The sequence below is a fragment of the Pipra filicauda genome, unplaced genomic scaffold (assembly GCF_003945595.2).
Source record: "Pipra filicauda isolate LSUMZ 115617 unplaced genomic scaffold, ASM394559v2 scaffold36_size6622888_pilon, whole genome shotgun sequence".
NCBI classification, from domain to species: Eukaryota; Metazoa; Chordata; class Aves; order Passeriformes; family Pipridae; genus Pipra; species Pipra filicauda.
Window position 1 is genome coordinate 4,369,779 of NW_024104498.1, and position 17,958 is coordinate 4,387,736.

Below are 17,958 nucleotides of genomic sequence, written 5' to 3' on the forward strand. Positions count from 1 at the left end.
AGGGGAGCAGTAGTCTCATGTCACCAGCCGTGGTGACAAATACATGTTAGCTTTTAAACCCCTGAGTTGGTGCTCGTGTCACTAACTTGATGGCTTAGCTGAGGCATGTAGGAGGGAAACTGCCCTCCTAAACATGGAGAGCATCCAACTGTCTCTGCTCTCCTCACTTGCAGGCTTGAGGTAACCACGGGGCAGCAGAAGCCCAACCTTTCCAGCCCAGTCAGAGGCCCTCCACTGCTTATTAGCTCTGGTTGTCCTCCTGAGCAGCTCTTCTCAGGACAGGGGGATTTCAAACTTTCCCCCTGTGTTGGGGAGAGATGACCCATTTCACTGAGGAAATGCTGCAAGGAAATAATGCTCTGGGGCAGGACTTTTAATGATGTGAGAGGGAGAGAGCACTGGGATGCTCTAGGGTTGACACTCCTTCAAGCATTGACTTGTTTGGGAAATTCCAAAGCTTTTTCAAGACCCATCCAGGCCCTGTCAAAGCAGTGCAGTACACAGGCTGATGTCTGAAGTCTGTCATGCACCAGGAAGGGAGATAGGGCAGCTCTCAGCATCAGCTGTGTCCCCAGTCCCAGAGACAGAGGTGGGATTTAATGGAGAACAGAGTGCAACTGTGTTCTCCACCTGGCTCTGCAACATCCTGGAGCCCAGGGCAAATCATCCACCCATCTGTGCCAGGATAACAGCCCTTTTTGCAGGCAGGGAGGGCTGCAGGGTGCCCGAGGCCTGCAGACAGAAGGCAGATGACAGCTCTGTGAGTGCCTGGGACCTGCTCTGGCAGAGGATGCCTGTCACAGGGACAGGCAGGTGGTGGTCTGGGCTGGGGTAAGGGGTTGAGGTGGAGAGCTGGACCAGCAGACATTACTGGACCCATGCAAATATTACAGATGTGGCTTATAAACCAGGAATCACCTAAAGGGAGAGCAGGAAGCTTTTTGCACTGCTGCTGTGCCCAGGTGGCCCAACACACTGCACAAGATCCCACGGATGGCAAGCTCCAAGCCTGTCTCCACTCCCATCCCTGCTCTGAAGTTGCAAAGCATCCCAGCTTCCCACTGAGCCCAGGAGAGAGGCAAAAAGGGAGGCAGAGACAGAATTAAACATGCACCAACCTCATGGCCCGCAAAGCCAGCTTGTATGCCAGATCTGCATCGTGGGGCAGCAGGGCAGAGAACAGGTATTTGGCAAAGGTGTGCATGGGGACACTCTCACGGTGGATGACTTCTCCCAAGCCGCTGAAGGGACCACCTAGGCAGAAGCAGAGCCCATCAGCCATAATTAGCACAGCAGGATCTGTGGCTGGGGTTTGCACCACCCCAAAGCTCTCAGGATCTGCTGCCCTGGCACGTTACTCAAGTTAGATCCAGGGCTGCTCTTTCCTTCTCTAAAGAAACCTTTCAGGTCAAAAAGCCTCAGAAACTGAGGTGCTTAGCACCCTTCTCTGTATTGCTTCGGAGTTGGTCTTTTCCCAGGGGTGCCAGCAAATCCTTGCTTTGCCAGGCGATGGGGCAGAGCAGCCATCCTACAGGCTCTGCACCACACTCACAGAGGAAGAAGCCAGGATGGGGTCAGACAGGCGTAAACTTTGGAAAGGGCACCCCAGAGATGTTACCAACATCCAGCTAAGACACAGAAGTCAGGTAGATGAGCTGAGTCCCCACCTTCCAGAAGCAAGATGCACTGCTTCCGCAAGGTCTGCACCAGCACCGGGTCCAGCTCCAGGTCCTGCAGCCGAGCAATGATCTGCTCCTCATTGCGGCACACCTTGTCCTGGGCATAGAGACCTTCAGGCATCACTCTCTGCTGACCCATCCCCATCAGGGCCACCTCTAAGGCCAGGGACAGGTAGGACTCGCCACTGTCTTGGCTGCCGGTCACGACGGGCACATGTTGATACACCGGGGGTTTGGAGTCCCCAGCGTCTGAAAGAAGAGAGAGCAGATGCAGTGCGGTTAGAAGAGTCTTCCTAGGTAGCAGAACCATGCCAGAGAAAAACCTCTCAACTTCAGAAGCAAGACCCACACTGCCCCTCCTGCCCACCTTCAGTCACCCAGAGATGATGGATAAAAGCTCCCTGAGGGAGATATGGGCTTCACCCTCCCTTCTGCTGTCGCTGCAGGAGACCCAAGACACGTTCAACAGGGTGCACAGCTGACACTAGAGCCTTCCCATGGACCAGCACACCTCGTCCCAGCTCTGCTGAGCTGCCCTCCTGCTCTGCTCTGGCTGCAAACCCTGGGGAAACTCAGGGTCACTACCTTCCTTCTCTGCACAGCAGCTGTGCCCTGGCTGCTCCTGCCAAGGCACTGAGGGCAGACTCAAAGCCCAGGTGTCCAGAGCCCCAGACCTGCCCCAGACCTGCACCCACCTCAGCCACAGCCACCGGGAAGGGAGCCAGGAGGAGCACTTGGTACCTGAAATTTCAAGGCAGTTTTCCTCTTCTAATCTACAAGCTTCGGTCAGGGTGAGAAAGAGGCAGCCGATGGGGTTCAGAGGGTGGCCTACCCAGCCCTCCAGGTTGGTGATGGTTGTTGCTCCTCGCTGCAGCAGCTCTGCAAAAAATAGAACGGAAAGACAATAAAAGTAAGGAATTTAAAGACAAGTTCTGCACCCGGAGGGGTCTCTGAGACCACAGGCCTTTTTTTCCTCCCACAACCTGGGCATGGTAGTTCACAAGGGCAAGGAGCAGCTCAGAGCAGCCACTAGGCACAGACAACAGAGGGAGCAGGCACACACACACACAGAAAGGTGCCCCTGAGGCCACACAAACGACTGCATGCAGCAACATGCTGCGACTTGTTCTCTGTTCCAGGAGGACATGAGGGACTGCAGAATCCCAAGAGAGGGTCTATGAAGTCAGACCTGCAGCTTATGGACTAATTTGCAATGGTAGCCTGAATGTTTTGGAAATACAAGCAGAAATCTCTCTTGAAATGATAAAGAGTTCTAGAGAGTCTTAAAAGCTCCATTTTTTGGTGATGTCAAGCTGGCTGAGCTGGCAAGGACCAGGAGTTGCTGACCTTCAGCAGCACTGCAGTAACTGACTCCAGCTCCCTGCAAAAGGAGGAACACTGGGATTGCCTCCTGGTACATTTACTCAGGAAATGCAAGGTGGAGGTAGCACACACAGCCAGTTACTGCTGCTCTGCAGAGAGGCAGCTCCTCTTTAATGCAGGCAGCACTTGCCTGGGCAACCAGACACAGGCAACTGGACACAGGCAACCAGACACAGCGACTGTGGGAGCAAGAACATCCCTACTCCAGCAGCCTGAAGACAGCACGAGGGCAGCTCCATCCTTAGCATGGGCATATCAGCTCAGGCTGGCTCAAGCAAATCAGTGAAGTAATCCCATGCAGTGCTGCCCACCCTCAACCTCTGCCACTCTGAATGGGGCAGCACAACTCTCCTGGAAGTGGAGAAGACTTTCCCAACCAGCTGAGACACCCCAGGCAGACCTCATGAGACACTTCTCCCATACCTTTCTTCTGATGCTTATATATTTCCAGCTGCCTTTGCTGCTGCAGTCGCAGGGTGTTGATTATGGCAACAGTTAGTCGGAGAGCTTCTCTGGGGTAGCCGTGGGAGCGCAGGGCATCCACCCGGGCACAGGCTGTCGGGACATGTTCTGCAAGGACAAGCACAGGGGCACAGCTGAGCCGGACGAGCACAGACATTTACAGGATGGCACTGATGTGGCATCTCCTTCTCCTGATCTTCCCCACACCCCAGCTAAACTCCTGCTTCCTGTTTTGAATTCACCCCTTTCTCCCTGCTCCTGGAAGGGATGCCTACCAGGAATACTAACGGGACTCCTACCACACTCAACCCACAGCAGCCACGTCAATACCTAAATCCCCACCTCCGCAAAGCTTATCTAATGGAAGCATTTCCAACACGCCATTGCTGCAATATGACAGCTCCAGCACAGGCTGGTGCAACCCTGCCGCTCATTTCTCCTGAAATCCACACGACTTATCGTGATTTCTCTCACTGCTGTGCACCCAAACACTTCTTGGTGTCCTGACCAACACCTCCTCCTGCTCTCGAGGCACAGGTGATGACACACAGGGTGAGGCTGGGCATCCAGCCCTGCTCTGGGGACACTGGCAGATTTGGGGCGATGCTCTGAACTGCTTCCTTAACAGCTCCATGGAGCGAGCTCTGCAGACACCCCATCTCTTCTGCAGTTCTCCTACCTGGTGTTTTATTATTAGGAACAGTTGCATGGAACCCCCTCCCAGGACTCACAGTTGCTTAGGAATTCATCTGCTCCTGCTGCTTATTGCTCACCTGAAATCACAAGCAACTGTGGAGAGGATTATGACTGGGTGAGAAATTAGCAGGAGCAGATGACATGACATGCTGCATAACAAGCAGCAAAAATCCCATTTTCTTGCAAAATGTCCTACCAAGGGGAGAAAAAAATCCGGGCAAACACAGAAGACATAAAGTTATGGTAGAGGGATAATTTCTATTCCTGGGAGAGCTCCAAAAGCTCTGGAAATGCAGACAACCACCTCTACAAATGGGGTTTCCACATCCCAAAGGTCACCCACAAGGAATACGTGAGGAAGAGGCTGTCAGAACAAACACATCTGTAAAAGAGCTTCTTGTTGCTCCCTCTATTCATTTGCTAAATGGATGAAATATTCATCTTCTCGCTGAATTCATCACTGAAAATTGCTGATAAATCACACTCTTCTCCCAGAACTGAGTCCCTGAAAGGGTGCCAAGAAAGCAAAAGCGCAAAATCCAAAAATCACGACAAATACATCAGAAAAATAGCATGCACCAACCAGCTGGACTGAAGGGCTCAACAGAACCCACATTAGGCTAGGGACAGGGGAGCTGTGTCCATCACATCCCTTCTAGATAGAGCCCATGGACGCACTAACCCACCAATGCTGCCTGTGGCTGCACAGGGAAGAGACCTTCTGCCTGCAGCTGCCCAAAAGTCTTCCCAGTGTAGAAACATCCTCTCCTGCTCCAGCTAAGATGTACCAGCAGCCTTCACATGGGCCCTTCCCTGGCATTAATAGCAACTTAGTGGCTGCTGCTCCAGAAACCACCTCTCTAGACGACTTTAAATATTCTCTTTCCATTTGGCTGGGTGGTGGCAGACCCCAGCTCCCAGAGTGTACAGCAGTGCAGTGGTGGGCTTTGACCTGTTCCATGTCCATATATTCACCTCTTGGGCTGTAGGGGATGAGTCATCCCCTCTCCTGGAGGAGGTGGGGGCTTGTGTCTCCCATTTTGGGATCTGCCTCAGGGCTGACAGCCCCTCAAGCCCTTCATCTCATTGTTCTCATCCCAGACTTGGAGCTGTCGAGGATCTGCAGATCTGCCCAAGGTCACGACTTTGCAGTAAAGAACTCCTGTGGCTTGAGGTACGTGGGCTAAAAGTCTACAACACAGGAGGGTACTGGGCTTGCCTGGCCCCACATGCCTTAAGCTCACACAAGGCTTAATTGTACCACCTGCTCACTGCCTTTAAGGGAAGAGTATCAAGGTGATAGCAGGGAAAAAAACATCCTGAGTATACAGCTGTGCTCAGCAGCCAACTTTCAAGGGACTTTAAGTGTCCAGTCCCCCTGTACTGAAAACAGTGAGAACTTGCACTGGGGACAGCTAAACACTGTCAGGATGAAAGAAGACATGACAAGCTTGGTCCAAGCTGCCCAAGAGGAACCCAGACTGTAAAGACATGGGGATTGCTCTAAGAACTGTGGCTGGGCATCAAATTGCTCTGCTTGCCCCACTCCTGAGGCTAAGGGCAGGGCAGCAATTACAGTCTAGGATGCAGAAGCTTGCAAGGACCCCGGACAGCCTCGGGTGGCTCTTCTCCACTAGCAGCCCTCCCCACAGAGGCCACGTAAGGGGTGCTGGTTTGGATGCTCACCCAGCCACAGTGGCTGTCCCTGGGAGTTGAAGAGGAGGCTCTCGCCCTCCCGCTGGTAGGAGGGGGACACGTAGAAGTCACTGCTGATGATGCGCTGCAGGTGGCTGTCCTGCCAGTGGAGGTCACAGCCCTCGATCGCCCGCGTGAACACGGTCCGTCTGGGCCTGGCCAGCGAGTCTGCAAAGAGAAAAACCATCAGGGCCTTGCTGGGGCAGGGGTAGCCTGTTCCTCCTCCCAGACGTGACCTCCCTGGACAGAGCTCTGCCTTTACAATGAGAGCAAAGCCCCATTTGGTCCCACCCCAGGGGCCCACACCATTTCTGAGATGGACACGGGGCTATGGCTCCTGCACTGTGGCAGATTGCCTTTGGACACCTCTCCTGCCCACCCCATCTCTGATGGAGACTAATGTCTCCTTAGACAGCATTGCTAAGTAACTTGCTAGAATAAGTGACTTGGCCAGAGAGGTGAGAAAAGAGGCAGGGGCCACCCGTCTGTTTGCTTTCTGACCACAGTCCACTGTCACATACAAGGCTGATGCCTTGAAACATGGCAGTGCATTCCCTCCCCTGCGAAGCACAGCACGCAGGCAGCTGCCCCTGGATCAGGACTGGGCTTCCTCAGCATTACTGCCCTGCAAACACCATGAGCTCTCCTCCTCCTCTCCAACACAAAGTCCTGGCTTCACTGAACCACAGATTCTTAGATCAGCAGCACCTGAAGCCACGAAGGGAACTACAGGAGCACGTGTCATCAGTCTCTGGGTGACAGGGGTAACCATCACCTTCCAGCAACCTCCAGGGGCTGCGTGAGGGGGCGGGAAGGGAGGAGACAGCACTGTCTGAAACCCCACTGCTGCCCTGCAGTGGATGTCTGTGCTCCTCTTCAGAACTGCTCTGTAACTTCATGGGCACTTCTGAAGCTACCAAATGCTGGATGAGCATTTCACTCCATCCAGATGGATCAGACAAGTGGGTTTGTCATAAGAAAAAAACCTATCCGGAGTAATCCCGCTATCACTTCAGCCACACTGGATCATAAGGGTCAAACACAGCCCTTATGGCTGCAAAATGGGAAGCCCCAAAGGGGCTGAATGTTAGGTCCTGCAACCCACAAGACAGGCCGAGGTAAACGCATTCAAAGGTGGAAAACAAAAGGCACTGTTCAAAGCTGATCCGGGGAGGCTGGATAAACACGCTCCGGAAACGATGACAACAAGCAATTAGCCGGAATGCTGCAGGCACCCCAAGGTGGAAAGAAATTAAACAGGTGTTTCTATGTTGAGAACCAAGCCTGCTCACTTTACCAGGAAGGATTTCAGGAATCAGCTGTTCTTCTTCAGTAATAAAAGAGGCTGGCAACAATCTGCAGCAGTATTTGCATATGCACAAACATGAACCCTGGGACCCCTCCAGGATCCGTGCTGCTTTCAGTCCCCTGCTTGGAGAGGCAGGAGCACTGGGAGAAGGGGACATCCCTGGCATGTGCTTTGGAAACTCCCTGCAGGCCTAAAAAAGTGACCTGCTCAGCCCCAGTAACTTGCCCTGAATGCCGGAGTGAATCTCTGGGAGAGCTGGGAACACCAGTGTGGAGTCCTGGGGCTGGTGCAGGACATAGAGCAAGGCCAGGTTTAAATTAAGCTGCTCCCTGAGGATGAGCATAGGGAGGCACTGTGGGCAGTGGGGCGTGTGGTCCTGGCCATGGCTGGGGTGGGTTGGCAGGACAGCCACACTCCTGAGCCACTGCTGAGGGACTAATCCCACCCCGAGGAGTGAAGTTTCCTTCACTGCTGTCCCACTCTCCTCTTCCTACTCTGGCCACACATAATACACCAAAGAGTACTCTAGTGCACTAGACAGAGGCATGCTAAGAGCACTAACATTCAATTAATGTCTACTTCAAGCAAAAGAAAGGAGAAAACATGCTTAAATTTAAAGGGATCAAATGCTTTGTCAGGGGTTGAGAAAATGTCACAAGGAACAACCCCATAACTACATTGCTCGTCTGTGCTCTGCACTTGAACTGCGTTAACATTCCTGGCTAATGATTTCCCTATGACCTGAATCACAGGCCTTAAGTGAGGCTCGAGGGCTGGGAAAGAGACCCTGCATCATCTCCAGCTCCTCACTCTCACATTACAGCCAGGGCTTCTGAGCTCAGCTCTGCTCCAGTCAAGTGGTACTGGTTTTCTGTATAACCCCACACCCAAACCTGCACAGACCGTAGGGGTCTAAACTCCCCCAAAGTCGAGTTGCTTTAAAATGGTCTCTAATCTGATGCCCCAAACACAAGTGACTTCACCTAAGATGCAGCAGAGACAAATATTTCCAAGGGTATATAAAACCAGAGGCAGTAAAGAGAAACATTTTGTACTCCTATGGCTCCCAGAAACATCACCAGCAGGTGAACTGAGGTCTCTCAACTTTGAGTGAGTTTTGACCTGAACCCAAATCCTTTGGCTATCAGCTGGGTTTCCACCCCCTGCCCGGACTCACCTTGGCTGTGACCGGAGCTCTGCGTAAGCGCGTTAGTGATGTTGGGAAGCTCGTTACCGTAATTGCCATCTTCCAGGGGACAGACGTCCATCTCGCCCCACTTGCGCAGCTGCCGGAGCCAGCAGGATTTCTCTTCCAGCTTGCAGTGAGGGTTTAACACCACACACACCCACAGTGCCCCTAAACAAAGCCAAGAAGTCACGGAGGTGCCACTGCCGTACGCGCCGGGCAAAGCTCGGCGGCTGCCGTGCTCGCCGTGAGAGCCCGCAAGGTTTCATCGAGGTTCATAAACTCATTTCAGCATAATGCACAGACCCAGGAGGGGGATTTACACAGCTTTTAAATAAGAAGGAAATTAACTCTATCCCAGCTGAAACCAGGACAAAGTAAAACTCCTCCATAATGAAGCTAAATTATAATCTCATGAGATGGGGGACAGTGGGGAGGAGGGAAGGAGAGAGCGGCTGTGTATGAATTTGTGAGTGCTTCTGTCTGCCAGGACAAATCTAGTGTTTGAACTACACATCAAAGCATGCTTAAAAACACCCTGGCAAGCTGCAGAGTCTGTATCTCCAAAGACTAACCTGATTTTGATCCTACCCACGTTCCAAGCGCTTTAAAACCCGCTCTGAATGCTATTTCATCTGCCATTGTTCTTCAGGCCATTTGCATTCAACTATTTAAAAAGGAGATTTGGTGTATTTTCTTTCTTTTTTTTTTTTTTCCTCTTTTTCTTTTTTAATCCCCAGTAGCCCCCAGCCTGTAGAGGAACCAATGGCGGAACCTCGAGCTTGGCTTGATGTCTTGCAGGCAAGAGCCCTCCCAGGTGTGAGTCCTCTGGATCTCACAAGCAGAGATGCCCACCAGAAGGACACACACGCTGACACCCTCTAGGTCAACCATGGGACCTCACAGTCCTGATGTTGTCTGCTACGTGAGAGGTAAAACCAAGGACATCTGTCGTCATTAAGATCCAACTCATCCTTTCATAAAACTGACACTGGTGCTGTGAACTGAGCCTTGCCGACTCTCCTGGCTCACTCACTGCTCTGGTAAGGGCTACAGCAACCTAAATAAGTGCAAAATCATGAATACTCCTCTAGCTAATTGCATTTCTAGCCAAATTTCCCTGCGAGGCTGCCAAGATGCGGCAAGTTCCCTCCCTTGTGCCTGCCCCATGGGGTGGGATGGCTGTGGGCTGGCACAGCTGCAGTGTGAGGTGCCCCCAGGGATGCCCTCAGGCTGAGCAGCTCCTGCTGCTCCTCTCTCTGCCTATGTCAAATCCTGTCATACACATGGGACAGCTCAGCCTCCTGCAGAAACACATTCCCTTGCCTCTCCTCCATGGGGCCAGTATCAACCTGGAGCACCTTCCTTCTCCCAACCCAGCCTGGTGCTCTCCCCCACCTCTCTCCATGACTCCCAGAGCCAAGTTCCAGCCCCGAAGCGACAGCCTGTGGCAGGACAACATCACCCAACACGCCTCCACTGCACAACGAGGGGATTCCTCCACAAGCCCAAACCCCCTCCCTCGCTCGCTGCGTTTTGAGCGGCAGCTCCCCAGCTGCACAGCCCTGCCACCGAGCCAAACAGCCCCGAGCGAGGCTGCAGCTCTGACACAGGCAGCCAGAGCAGCCGGTCCCTTTGCCAGGCAACACAAGGCAAAACCAGACTGAGCAGTGATGTCCTGGCCCTGGCCCCACTCTGGCGTCTCTGCTCCTCTGCGTTACAGCTGAGCTTTGGTGGTGCTTTTGGGGTGCACCTCCTCAGACCCATCCTTTGCCAACTTGGGACTTGTGGACATGTTTAGTTAAAAACATTAGTAAGGCGTGGAGGCTGTGCACGTCTGGCTCCTCAGAGCAGTTTGGCTCGGCAGGAGAGACGTCACCGCGTCACAACGCAGACGGTGGCAGCAGCATCACATCCAGGAATGGGTATGGGAAAAGCAATCGCAGGCACTGAGGACCAGCAAATGTCGAAAGCAGCTCTTTCCTGGTCCAGCTCCATCTGCCTCTCAGCTTCGGGGCTCCCAGGAAACCCCACCAAAACCCCACTCCTTTCTGATGAACACGGGGGATTAAGATTTTTGAGCTGCAACATCAGCGATTAATTAATGTGTAAAAGAGCTACCTCCTTAGGGGCCCATCCTTCCCAGAGTCCATGTCACTCGCTCCCAGGCTCCTGCAGGCTCCACAGGGGATGCACAGACATGGCATCTTTGAAAAAATCAGGTCTCAGCTCCAGAGAATGAGTCTTCTTTAAGGCCCTGGTTGCTGCCCCTCAGCCAAGTGGTGGGTGCCTGCCCACTGCCACTCTGAGGGCACAGAACTCCCCACCTCCTCGGACGGCCATGAGATAAATCCTGCACTTGGCTCCTGGTGTTGGGCATCCCCTTCCCACCAGGGCTCCCGCCTGTTGTCATTGCCCTTCTTCGCCCACTTTGGGGCTGCTTGTGTGAAAAGCAGCCTCCGGCAATTCCAGCTCACGCCTCTGCTGGTGCACAGAGCTTGGCTGACAGGCGGTAACGAGGCTTGGTGCTCCGGCTCCACCGCCCCCAGGAATGGGATGCACCCGCTGGATTTTTGGCTCCCACAGCTCAGCTAATATGCGATCCTCGGAAGCCTCATGACTCTGCTGCCTATTTTTGGGAGCCCTCCGAGGCATCCTTTGCCTGCCAAAACGTTATGCCCCTGGGCTCTCCTGCAGAAGATGCGGTGGGGAGATGGGAGCGAGGAGGGAAGTGGGATTTGCATATGTCTCGGTCATGATAATTATCTGGGAGATAGAATAGAGTGGTTTTCTGAGCCCTATGGTCAAGTGACATCAGCTGACAGCACAAGTGACTCCTGTCCTGAGCCAAAATGCCACGCCGGGTCAGACTCCGTGTCTCTTCGTATGCTGCAGAAACCTTCATCTGAACTTTCCAATAGCAGGAGGTTAAGCGGGGAACAAAGCAGCAGATCACGATTAAGCTAAGCCTCTAAACAAAAATGCTTTTTGATGACGGGGCTGGGTGCAGGGACGGGGGGGTCAGAGCCTTCCCAGCCCAGCGGCCCTGGCTGCCGGCCCTGGAGAAGACAGGCGCTCCGATCCCGCGCCCAAGTTTCCAAACCATCAAAGAAATTCTCCCGTTTCCCACAGGGTCGCTCCCCGGCTTAATCTGCTGAAATTCCCCACTGTAAACAAGTGGCCGAGATAAATAAACCCGTCTCCAGGCAGATTAAGGTCAGGCTGCACTTCAGCTGGTTTTTCGTCTATTTTTTGTAATTAGGCTTTAATCGTAAGTACTAATGCGCCAGGGCAAATACTCCCACGCTGCTGAGCTCTCCAGCCAGCAGGTCCTTCCTTTGGCTCCCCAGCAGACGGGGCAATAGATGTTCAGTTGGCAGCACACGCACAAGCAAACGATCCCATTTTTATTTTAATTTTTTTTTTTTTTTTAAACTCCGAAATCCTGCAAAATCCTTTACATTTTCCCCAGCACAAATCCACAATCTTCTTTAAGGCTGATCTTCTTCCAATCCCACGCAAGTCTGTGATGCAGTCTTTGGTAAAATCAATGATTAATTATTAAACACGTGCCCAAAATAATTTCCAAGAGGCCCATTTTTTGCTTCCACGTGATGGAGGACTGCGGTCTGTGCCAGGGCTTCCCATGGCAGCTGGCAACAGGCCTCTCATCCCTCCCTTCAGCAGCAGTGGTAACACCAGCAGCTTTGGCATCCACAGCCCACAGGCAGTCAGACAAGGTGCCTTCACTGCCTGATATGCCCTGGCTACTGTTACCCATCCAGGGATGGTTTGGGACACCTCTCTCTGTTGCTCAAGTTTGTTACTGGTGAGCTCCACCAACTCACAGCAGCTCTGGTCCCTCCGTGCCTCCACCCTTCCTTCAGAGAGGTGCTCTGTTCCTACAGCAAACGCTGCCCAAGGCCAAATCCAAAAGGCTTCTGTAAAATAGGGGGAATAATCCCTGCTTTGAGTATAGTCCATGCCCATCCTGTCCTGGAGCCGCTTCTTGGAACATCAATGTGTCCTCTACAGGGGCTTCTCTTCACCGTGGAGATGCCCAGACCCTCCCATGTGACATGCCTATGCCAGGCGAGCTGCTTGCTCTGACGTGTGTTGGCTGGCACCACACTTCCCCTGCTGTCACGTTGATCCAGCCCTGGTAAGGCCCTGATGTTCCCCAGCCACTTTGCCATCTGCCGACGGGGACGTGCTGTCACCTCCTCCCACTGTGCCGACCAAAACTGCATGCGCCAATCTGGTCCTTGTACGGCTAAGCCGGGACGGAAACCCAACCACTCCCCCCTTGTCTGTGCAGGAAGGGAGGGAGGGCTCTCGGCTTGGATACAGGGCTGGAAATCTGGCCAAATAATCTGTAATTTTGGGCAAATTGCTTCCTGCGTCTAGGCCTGCCCACACCCCCATCCATTCACGTTTCACCAATGCGTTTGCTTTCTTCCATGCAGAAATTCTGGCTTGGTGGACTTGGCCACCTCTCCAGGATCCTTGCTTATCCAACTGTCTAGCTGCAGCATCCCAAAATCCTGGAAATATCTTCTTGGCAAGCAAGCACAGATGAGCTCTCCAGAGCTGGTGTAGTTATTTCCATGCAGGGAACTTCATACAGAAGCGAGTCATCCCATCCCTGCCCAGCCCTTGTCTGCACAGTTTGGCCAGGGTCCCCAGCCTCATGACTATATTTGCATTTGCTGGGCACTTGGTAGGAGGGTCTGTGATTTCCAGCTGCAGCTTCAGGTGCTCCAGATCCTAGACCATCCTAATACTTCTTCCAGCTCTACAAGATTCCTTTGGTCCCAGCCAGTCAGTCCTTGCCCTTGCACAGCATATCCTACCAGCAGGCTGCAGAGAAGCTCAAACTCACTCATAAAACTATGGCTCAAGTCAAACTATTCACCCAAGATCACAGATGTCCAGGACAAACCAAAACTGTTGGGTTAACTTCACCACACAACCAACCTCCCCAAGCCCACATCATCTAAATGTTTTGTTCTAATCATATTACAGTGTCAGCCAGCTGAGCCAGTGTCTAAGGTGCTTAGACAGAATTACCCAGAGCTGCATTTCCCTTACAGCCAGGCTCTGTGCCACCCATCCTGCCCCCCTCACCCCGGAAACGCACACCACAGCAGGCAGAAATCTGTTAGATGTGACGACACTTGAGAACCTGCCTTTCCCCCTCTGGATCATGGTTCCTCCAGAAACAGCACTTGCACATTCAGCTACATCCAGCCCCTAGGGCTCACCAGCCCCCTGCGTCCTCCCTTGCAAAGGCTTTGGGGCAGCACACCAAACACCAGGCAAGTATGGGACTGGCCACACGCTGCACACTCATCGTCCTTGACCCCTCTGCAGGAGAGGGGCTGGTTTAAGGTGTTGAACTGTGTGGTTTGGGCCTGATCCAGCTCTCCCACCAGGATTTCCCCAGCAGGGGATAAAGTAAGCTCCTGGCATCTCTCAGGGTCTCTTCTCCCAGAGAAGAGCCCCAAAGGGCCTCTGGAATGATGTCCATTGGCCCAGCAGCCCAGGCAGCCCTGCTGTTCTCTGCAAGGCAGTGGCCCTTACCCAGCTCATCCCAGAGCTGCCGGCACTTCTCCGTTATGCCCGTCCCCTGCTGTCTCCAGAGGGAGAGCCGAGGATCAGCCATGAACTGCTCTGTTATCAGCGTCAGCATCCTGGCACCGTTGGAGTCCCTCATGCGCAGCATCTCCCGGACCTGCAAAGGACAAAGAGAAGATCTTCGGTGAGACAAACATGATCCCTCAGAGGTGTTTAAGATACATTCACCCTGCTGGCAAGCCACAGCTCCCTCATCCTGAGGGTCCAGACTGTATATACATACATGTATATATGTGTGTGTGTGTGTGTGTGTGTGTGTGTGTGTGTGTGTGTGTGTGTGTAACGTTATACATTACAATCCTCACGTAATGGCAGTGATGAGGCTGGTTGGAGCCCAAGTGAGTAGCAGCCACAGCCAGGCTGTGAAGAGGACCAAGTGACTAAGAACATGAAAACAAAGCCCTTCTGCAAAGAAAGAGAAGAGCCCATAGGCTGCTGGCACCTTTCCATGTCTTGGTAGGCTCTGCAGGGTTGGCTTTTTCCCCACCATGCTGAAGGGGAGACGAGGGAAGGCCTCATCTTGCATAGGGATCACGGCAAGCCCATCACATGGGAGGAAGGGACCTGCCAGGACAGCAGGTGAGACAACCCAGGCCTGACCCAGAGCCTGGATTACAACCGCCTGCTCCGCGACAGGGCGAGAAGGCACTGGAGCAGAGATTCCCAGCTGTGATGGGCACCCTGCCAGGGCAGCCAGTGAGCTGCCAGCTACGTGACATGCCGAGCGGAGATGGGAGAGAGCAGCCGGCTCCTCACCTTGGCAAACATGGAGTTGAGCTGCTTCCCCGAGCCGTAGTACCCTCCCTGAGATAGGAACAGCTTCACCTGCTCTCGGACCTGCTCCTCGTCCAAGTGCCAGCAGTTCTCGTCGTCGATGCTGGCCCCAGCAGTAGGGTCAGGAGCGCCTGAGGGGACAGGGAGGGAGGAGGAAAGAGACAACTGTGTTTATCACAGAATCATAGAATCATAGAATCAGCTGGGTTGGAAGGGACCTCTGAGATCATCAAGTCCAATCCTTGATCCACTACCGCTGCGGTTGCTAGACCATGGCGCTAAGTGCCACATCCAGTCTTATCTTAAAAACCTCCAGGGACGGAGAACCCACCACTTCCCTGGGCAGCCCATTCCAATGTCTGATTACCCTCTCAGCAGATCAGCAGTCCCACCACCAAGGAGTAGACCTACGTCTGTTTTATTAGTTCAGGTGGGTGAATACCACCCTGATTCCCAGGCAGGGAGCTCAAGCTGGCAGCACCATGCTCTCCCAACACAGTGGTGGCAGCAGCCATCAGGAGGGATCCTGACCATAGGGCTAATGCTTGCCTGGCCACTCTCCCTCTGCATCCCACATGAAGTGAGGCTGAGGGAGAGCAGGGGCCTGCCTTCCTCTAAAGCCCCAGGAGTGCAGGCAATGCAGCTGCAGAGCCTGGAGCACTCCATGGCTCTAGGGATTGCCCAGGGTGCTCATTCTGCTGCTTCACATCACAGGTTTGTTAAAGCATCAGTAAAGCTCCAGTTCCTGCAAGCCCTTTCCCATGTTTGGAACAGTTTAACAAAGCTATCACTGCATATGGGCTCCAGAGCCCTGGGTTAAACACCTGGTCCTGCCCCTCATTTGTTTTAGGACAGGGGACAAGTCCCTGGGCATCCATGTACCTGCCTGGGAGAGACCCTCTGTAGGAAAGAACAAAGGATCGATAATCCTTCAAAGAGCAAACTGCGACCAGAGCAGGGCCTTTGGCAATCACATGCATGTGTTCAAAGGCTGTACTTCACCTTCCAGAGAACAAAAAAAGACAGAAAACCCACAAGTGCCTTAAACAACTTGGACCAAATTTCCCTTGCCTTGCCCCTCTCAATTCCCATTTTCTCCCCCAAAGCACTACCCTACCTCCCAATGATGGGTTCCAGGGCTCACAGGGCAGGCAGCAGCATGAGTCCAGTGAGCAGCCAGGAGCACAAAAGGGAACAGAAACTTGGCTTTTCAGCTCCCTGTTTTTGAGTCCTGCTCAGGGACTCGTCAGGGAGAGCCAATGGCAAGGAGGGACAGAGGTGGCTGGAGGATGTTCCACTCCACTTTGGTTTGCTTCTCCCATCTCATCTCCCTCTCAAGCAAGGAAGAGGGTCAGAGAGCTAAGGGATGCTGTAGCTGACATGTTCCCAATTAAATCTTAATGATGTCTTCCCTACTTGACTGGGATCTGAGTGGGTATCAGAAACCACTTTTCTACAGAGACAGCTTGGGATGCTGTGCATGCCTCAGCCCTGTGTGTTGCTGAACCAGGAGCTCAAATGCAATTCATGAAAATCATGCTCCAGAATGCTTGTTCAGCAGGGCAACTGTCTCTTCCTGGCTTGTAAGCAAAACAACACCAACCTGAGGGGTTTTACTCCTCCAGGAAAGGCTGAGAATGATCCTGACCCGGTAGGATAGTTATTTGTATTTAACATCCTTTACAAAATTACTTTAATTTCTGCTAACAGTCACTGCCTGAGAGAAGTTCCAGCAAGCTCTAGGCATGCTGAAGGGACAGGATGCTGCTGCTCCCTCTGCAGAATAATTTATAGGCGACACAACCACGTAATTGGGACGGGAGCTGAAGCAATAGAAAGGAAATCACAGCTCCTGGATGAGCACGAAGGCTTTTGCCTACAGCCCCACACATGGCCTTGATCCTCCTCCTCTGCCACCAGCGGCCAAGCCCTGCCATAAGCCACAAGGGACAACCACGCCAGGGACAGGGACAGTCCACCCTGGCCCTCTGAGCTTTTCTGTGCCTTTTCCTTCCATCCCCCAGCCTCATCTTATCTCACAGATAAAGAGCAGACAAGCCAGTGATTATCCCCTATCAGGAACCGATGACTAATCTGTCTACCATGAGCGCTTATCCGGCCCCATCCCTAGGTATCCCAGACGCTTGCACTCTTAATATCCTCCTCCCCACCCTCCTGCCCGCCACTCCTAGCTGCAGCTACCCAGAGCAGCCTCGACTGCCTTTATAGGGTCACCTGGCTGCATCTATAGGGACCAGGAGGTGCCTGGGGTGACCCATCTAAGCTCAGCTCATCCTCGGTCCCTCACCGTGGCCGCTGTGACAGATTAAGGTGGAGGAGTTCTCGAGATGCAAAGAGCGACTGCATTTTTTTGGGGTTCCCCGGCTACCCTCGGTGCTTGCTGCTCTCACGCAGCGTTAGAGACGGAAAGCCCAGGCAGCGAGGAGTGTGCAGCTAAATAAAACCTCCTCCTCCCACACAACACATTGAGCACTTCGCACGTTGGGGTTCGGGCCGCAGCCAAATTAGTAACGCGCCTCCCGCGCCTCCAAATAAAACCCAAATTTGCTTGTAAATGTATTTTGCTCTCCTACAAAATATTCGGAGGGAGGGCTGTAATAGCAGATTCCCACACGTGCAACACAACCCGGCAGATAACAGGCTGCCCAATTACGCCGGGGAGCTGGATAAACATTTAAGAGCAAACAACGGGATTTGTGCTGGGTTTAAATATTAATGGCAGGATTTGTCCACTTCCCTTTGCCAACGTTCACACCGTGGGGGCTTCGGCAGCGGTATGCCGTGACGCAGCTGATGAGTGATTCCATGTCTCAGCTCCAAAGGAGCTGGGAACGGCATGTAAAACAGCCCGGCGCCTGCATAACACATTTCTCATATAGCAGCATTCGTGCTCCAAAGAGCCCTGTTTCAGATGTGCTGGATCTTGGTCCTGCCGGATTCAGATTTAAGGAAACACCGTTGCACATCTTGAGTGGAAAGTGTTTCACCAGCCCGTTTACACTGGCTGTAGAAACAGAGATAAAAATGCAATCCATCACAGCCCAGGACTCCTCCCTTGCAGGGGGCTCGGGGTTTAACTGTTTGACAGCCAAGCGAGACTCCTCCAGGCAAATACA

At 53.0% G+C, this 17,958-nt stretch overlaps 1 protein-coding gene across 1 annotated transcript in view; it reads right to left on the reverse strand.

The window, feature by feature from the left end:
* ZSWIM5 (zinc finger SWIM-type containing 5) overlaps window positions 1-17,958 on the reverse strand; it is a 98,956-nt gene that overhangs the window by 6,292 nt on the left and 74,706 nt on the right. Inside the window, exons 3-10 of the mRNA XM_027747312.2 lie at window positions 14,804-14,952; window positions 13,994-14,144; window positions 8,402-8,581; window positions 5,907-6,083; window positions 3,486-3,632; window positions 2,421-2,558; window positions 1,668-1,928; window positions 1,119-1,254 (exon numbers count right to left, since the gene is read on the reverse strand). Of these exons, the coding sequence (XP_027603113.1) occupies window positions 1,119-1,254; window positions 1,668-1,928; window positions 2,421-2,558; window positions 3,486-3,632; window positions 5,907-6,083; window positions 8,402-8,581; window positions 13,994-14,144; window positions 14,804-14,952 (1,339 nt within the window). The remainder of the gene's footprint in view (window positions 1-1,118; window positions 1,255-1,667; window positions 1,929-2,420; window positions 2,559-3,485; window positions 3,633-5,906; window positions 6,084-8,401; window positions 8,582-13,993; window positions 14,145-14,803; window positions 14,953-17,958) is intronic.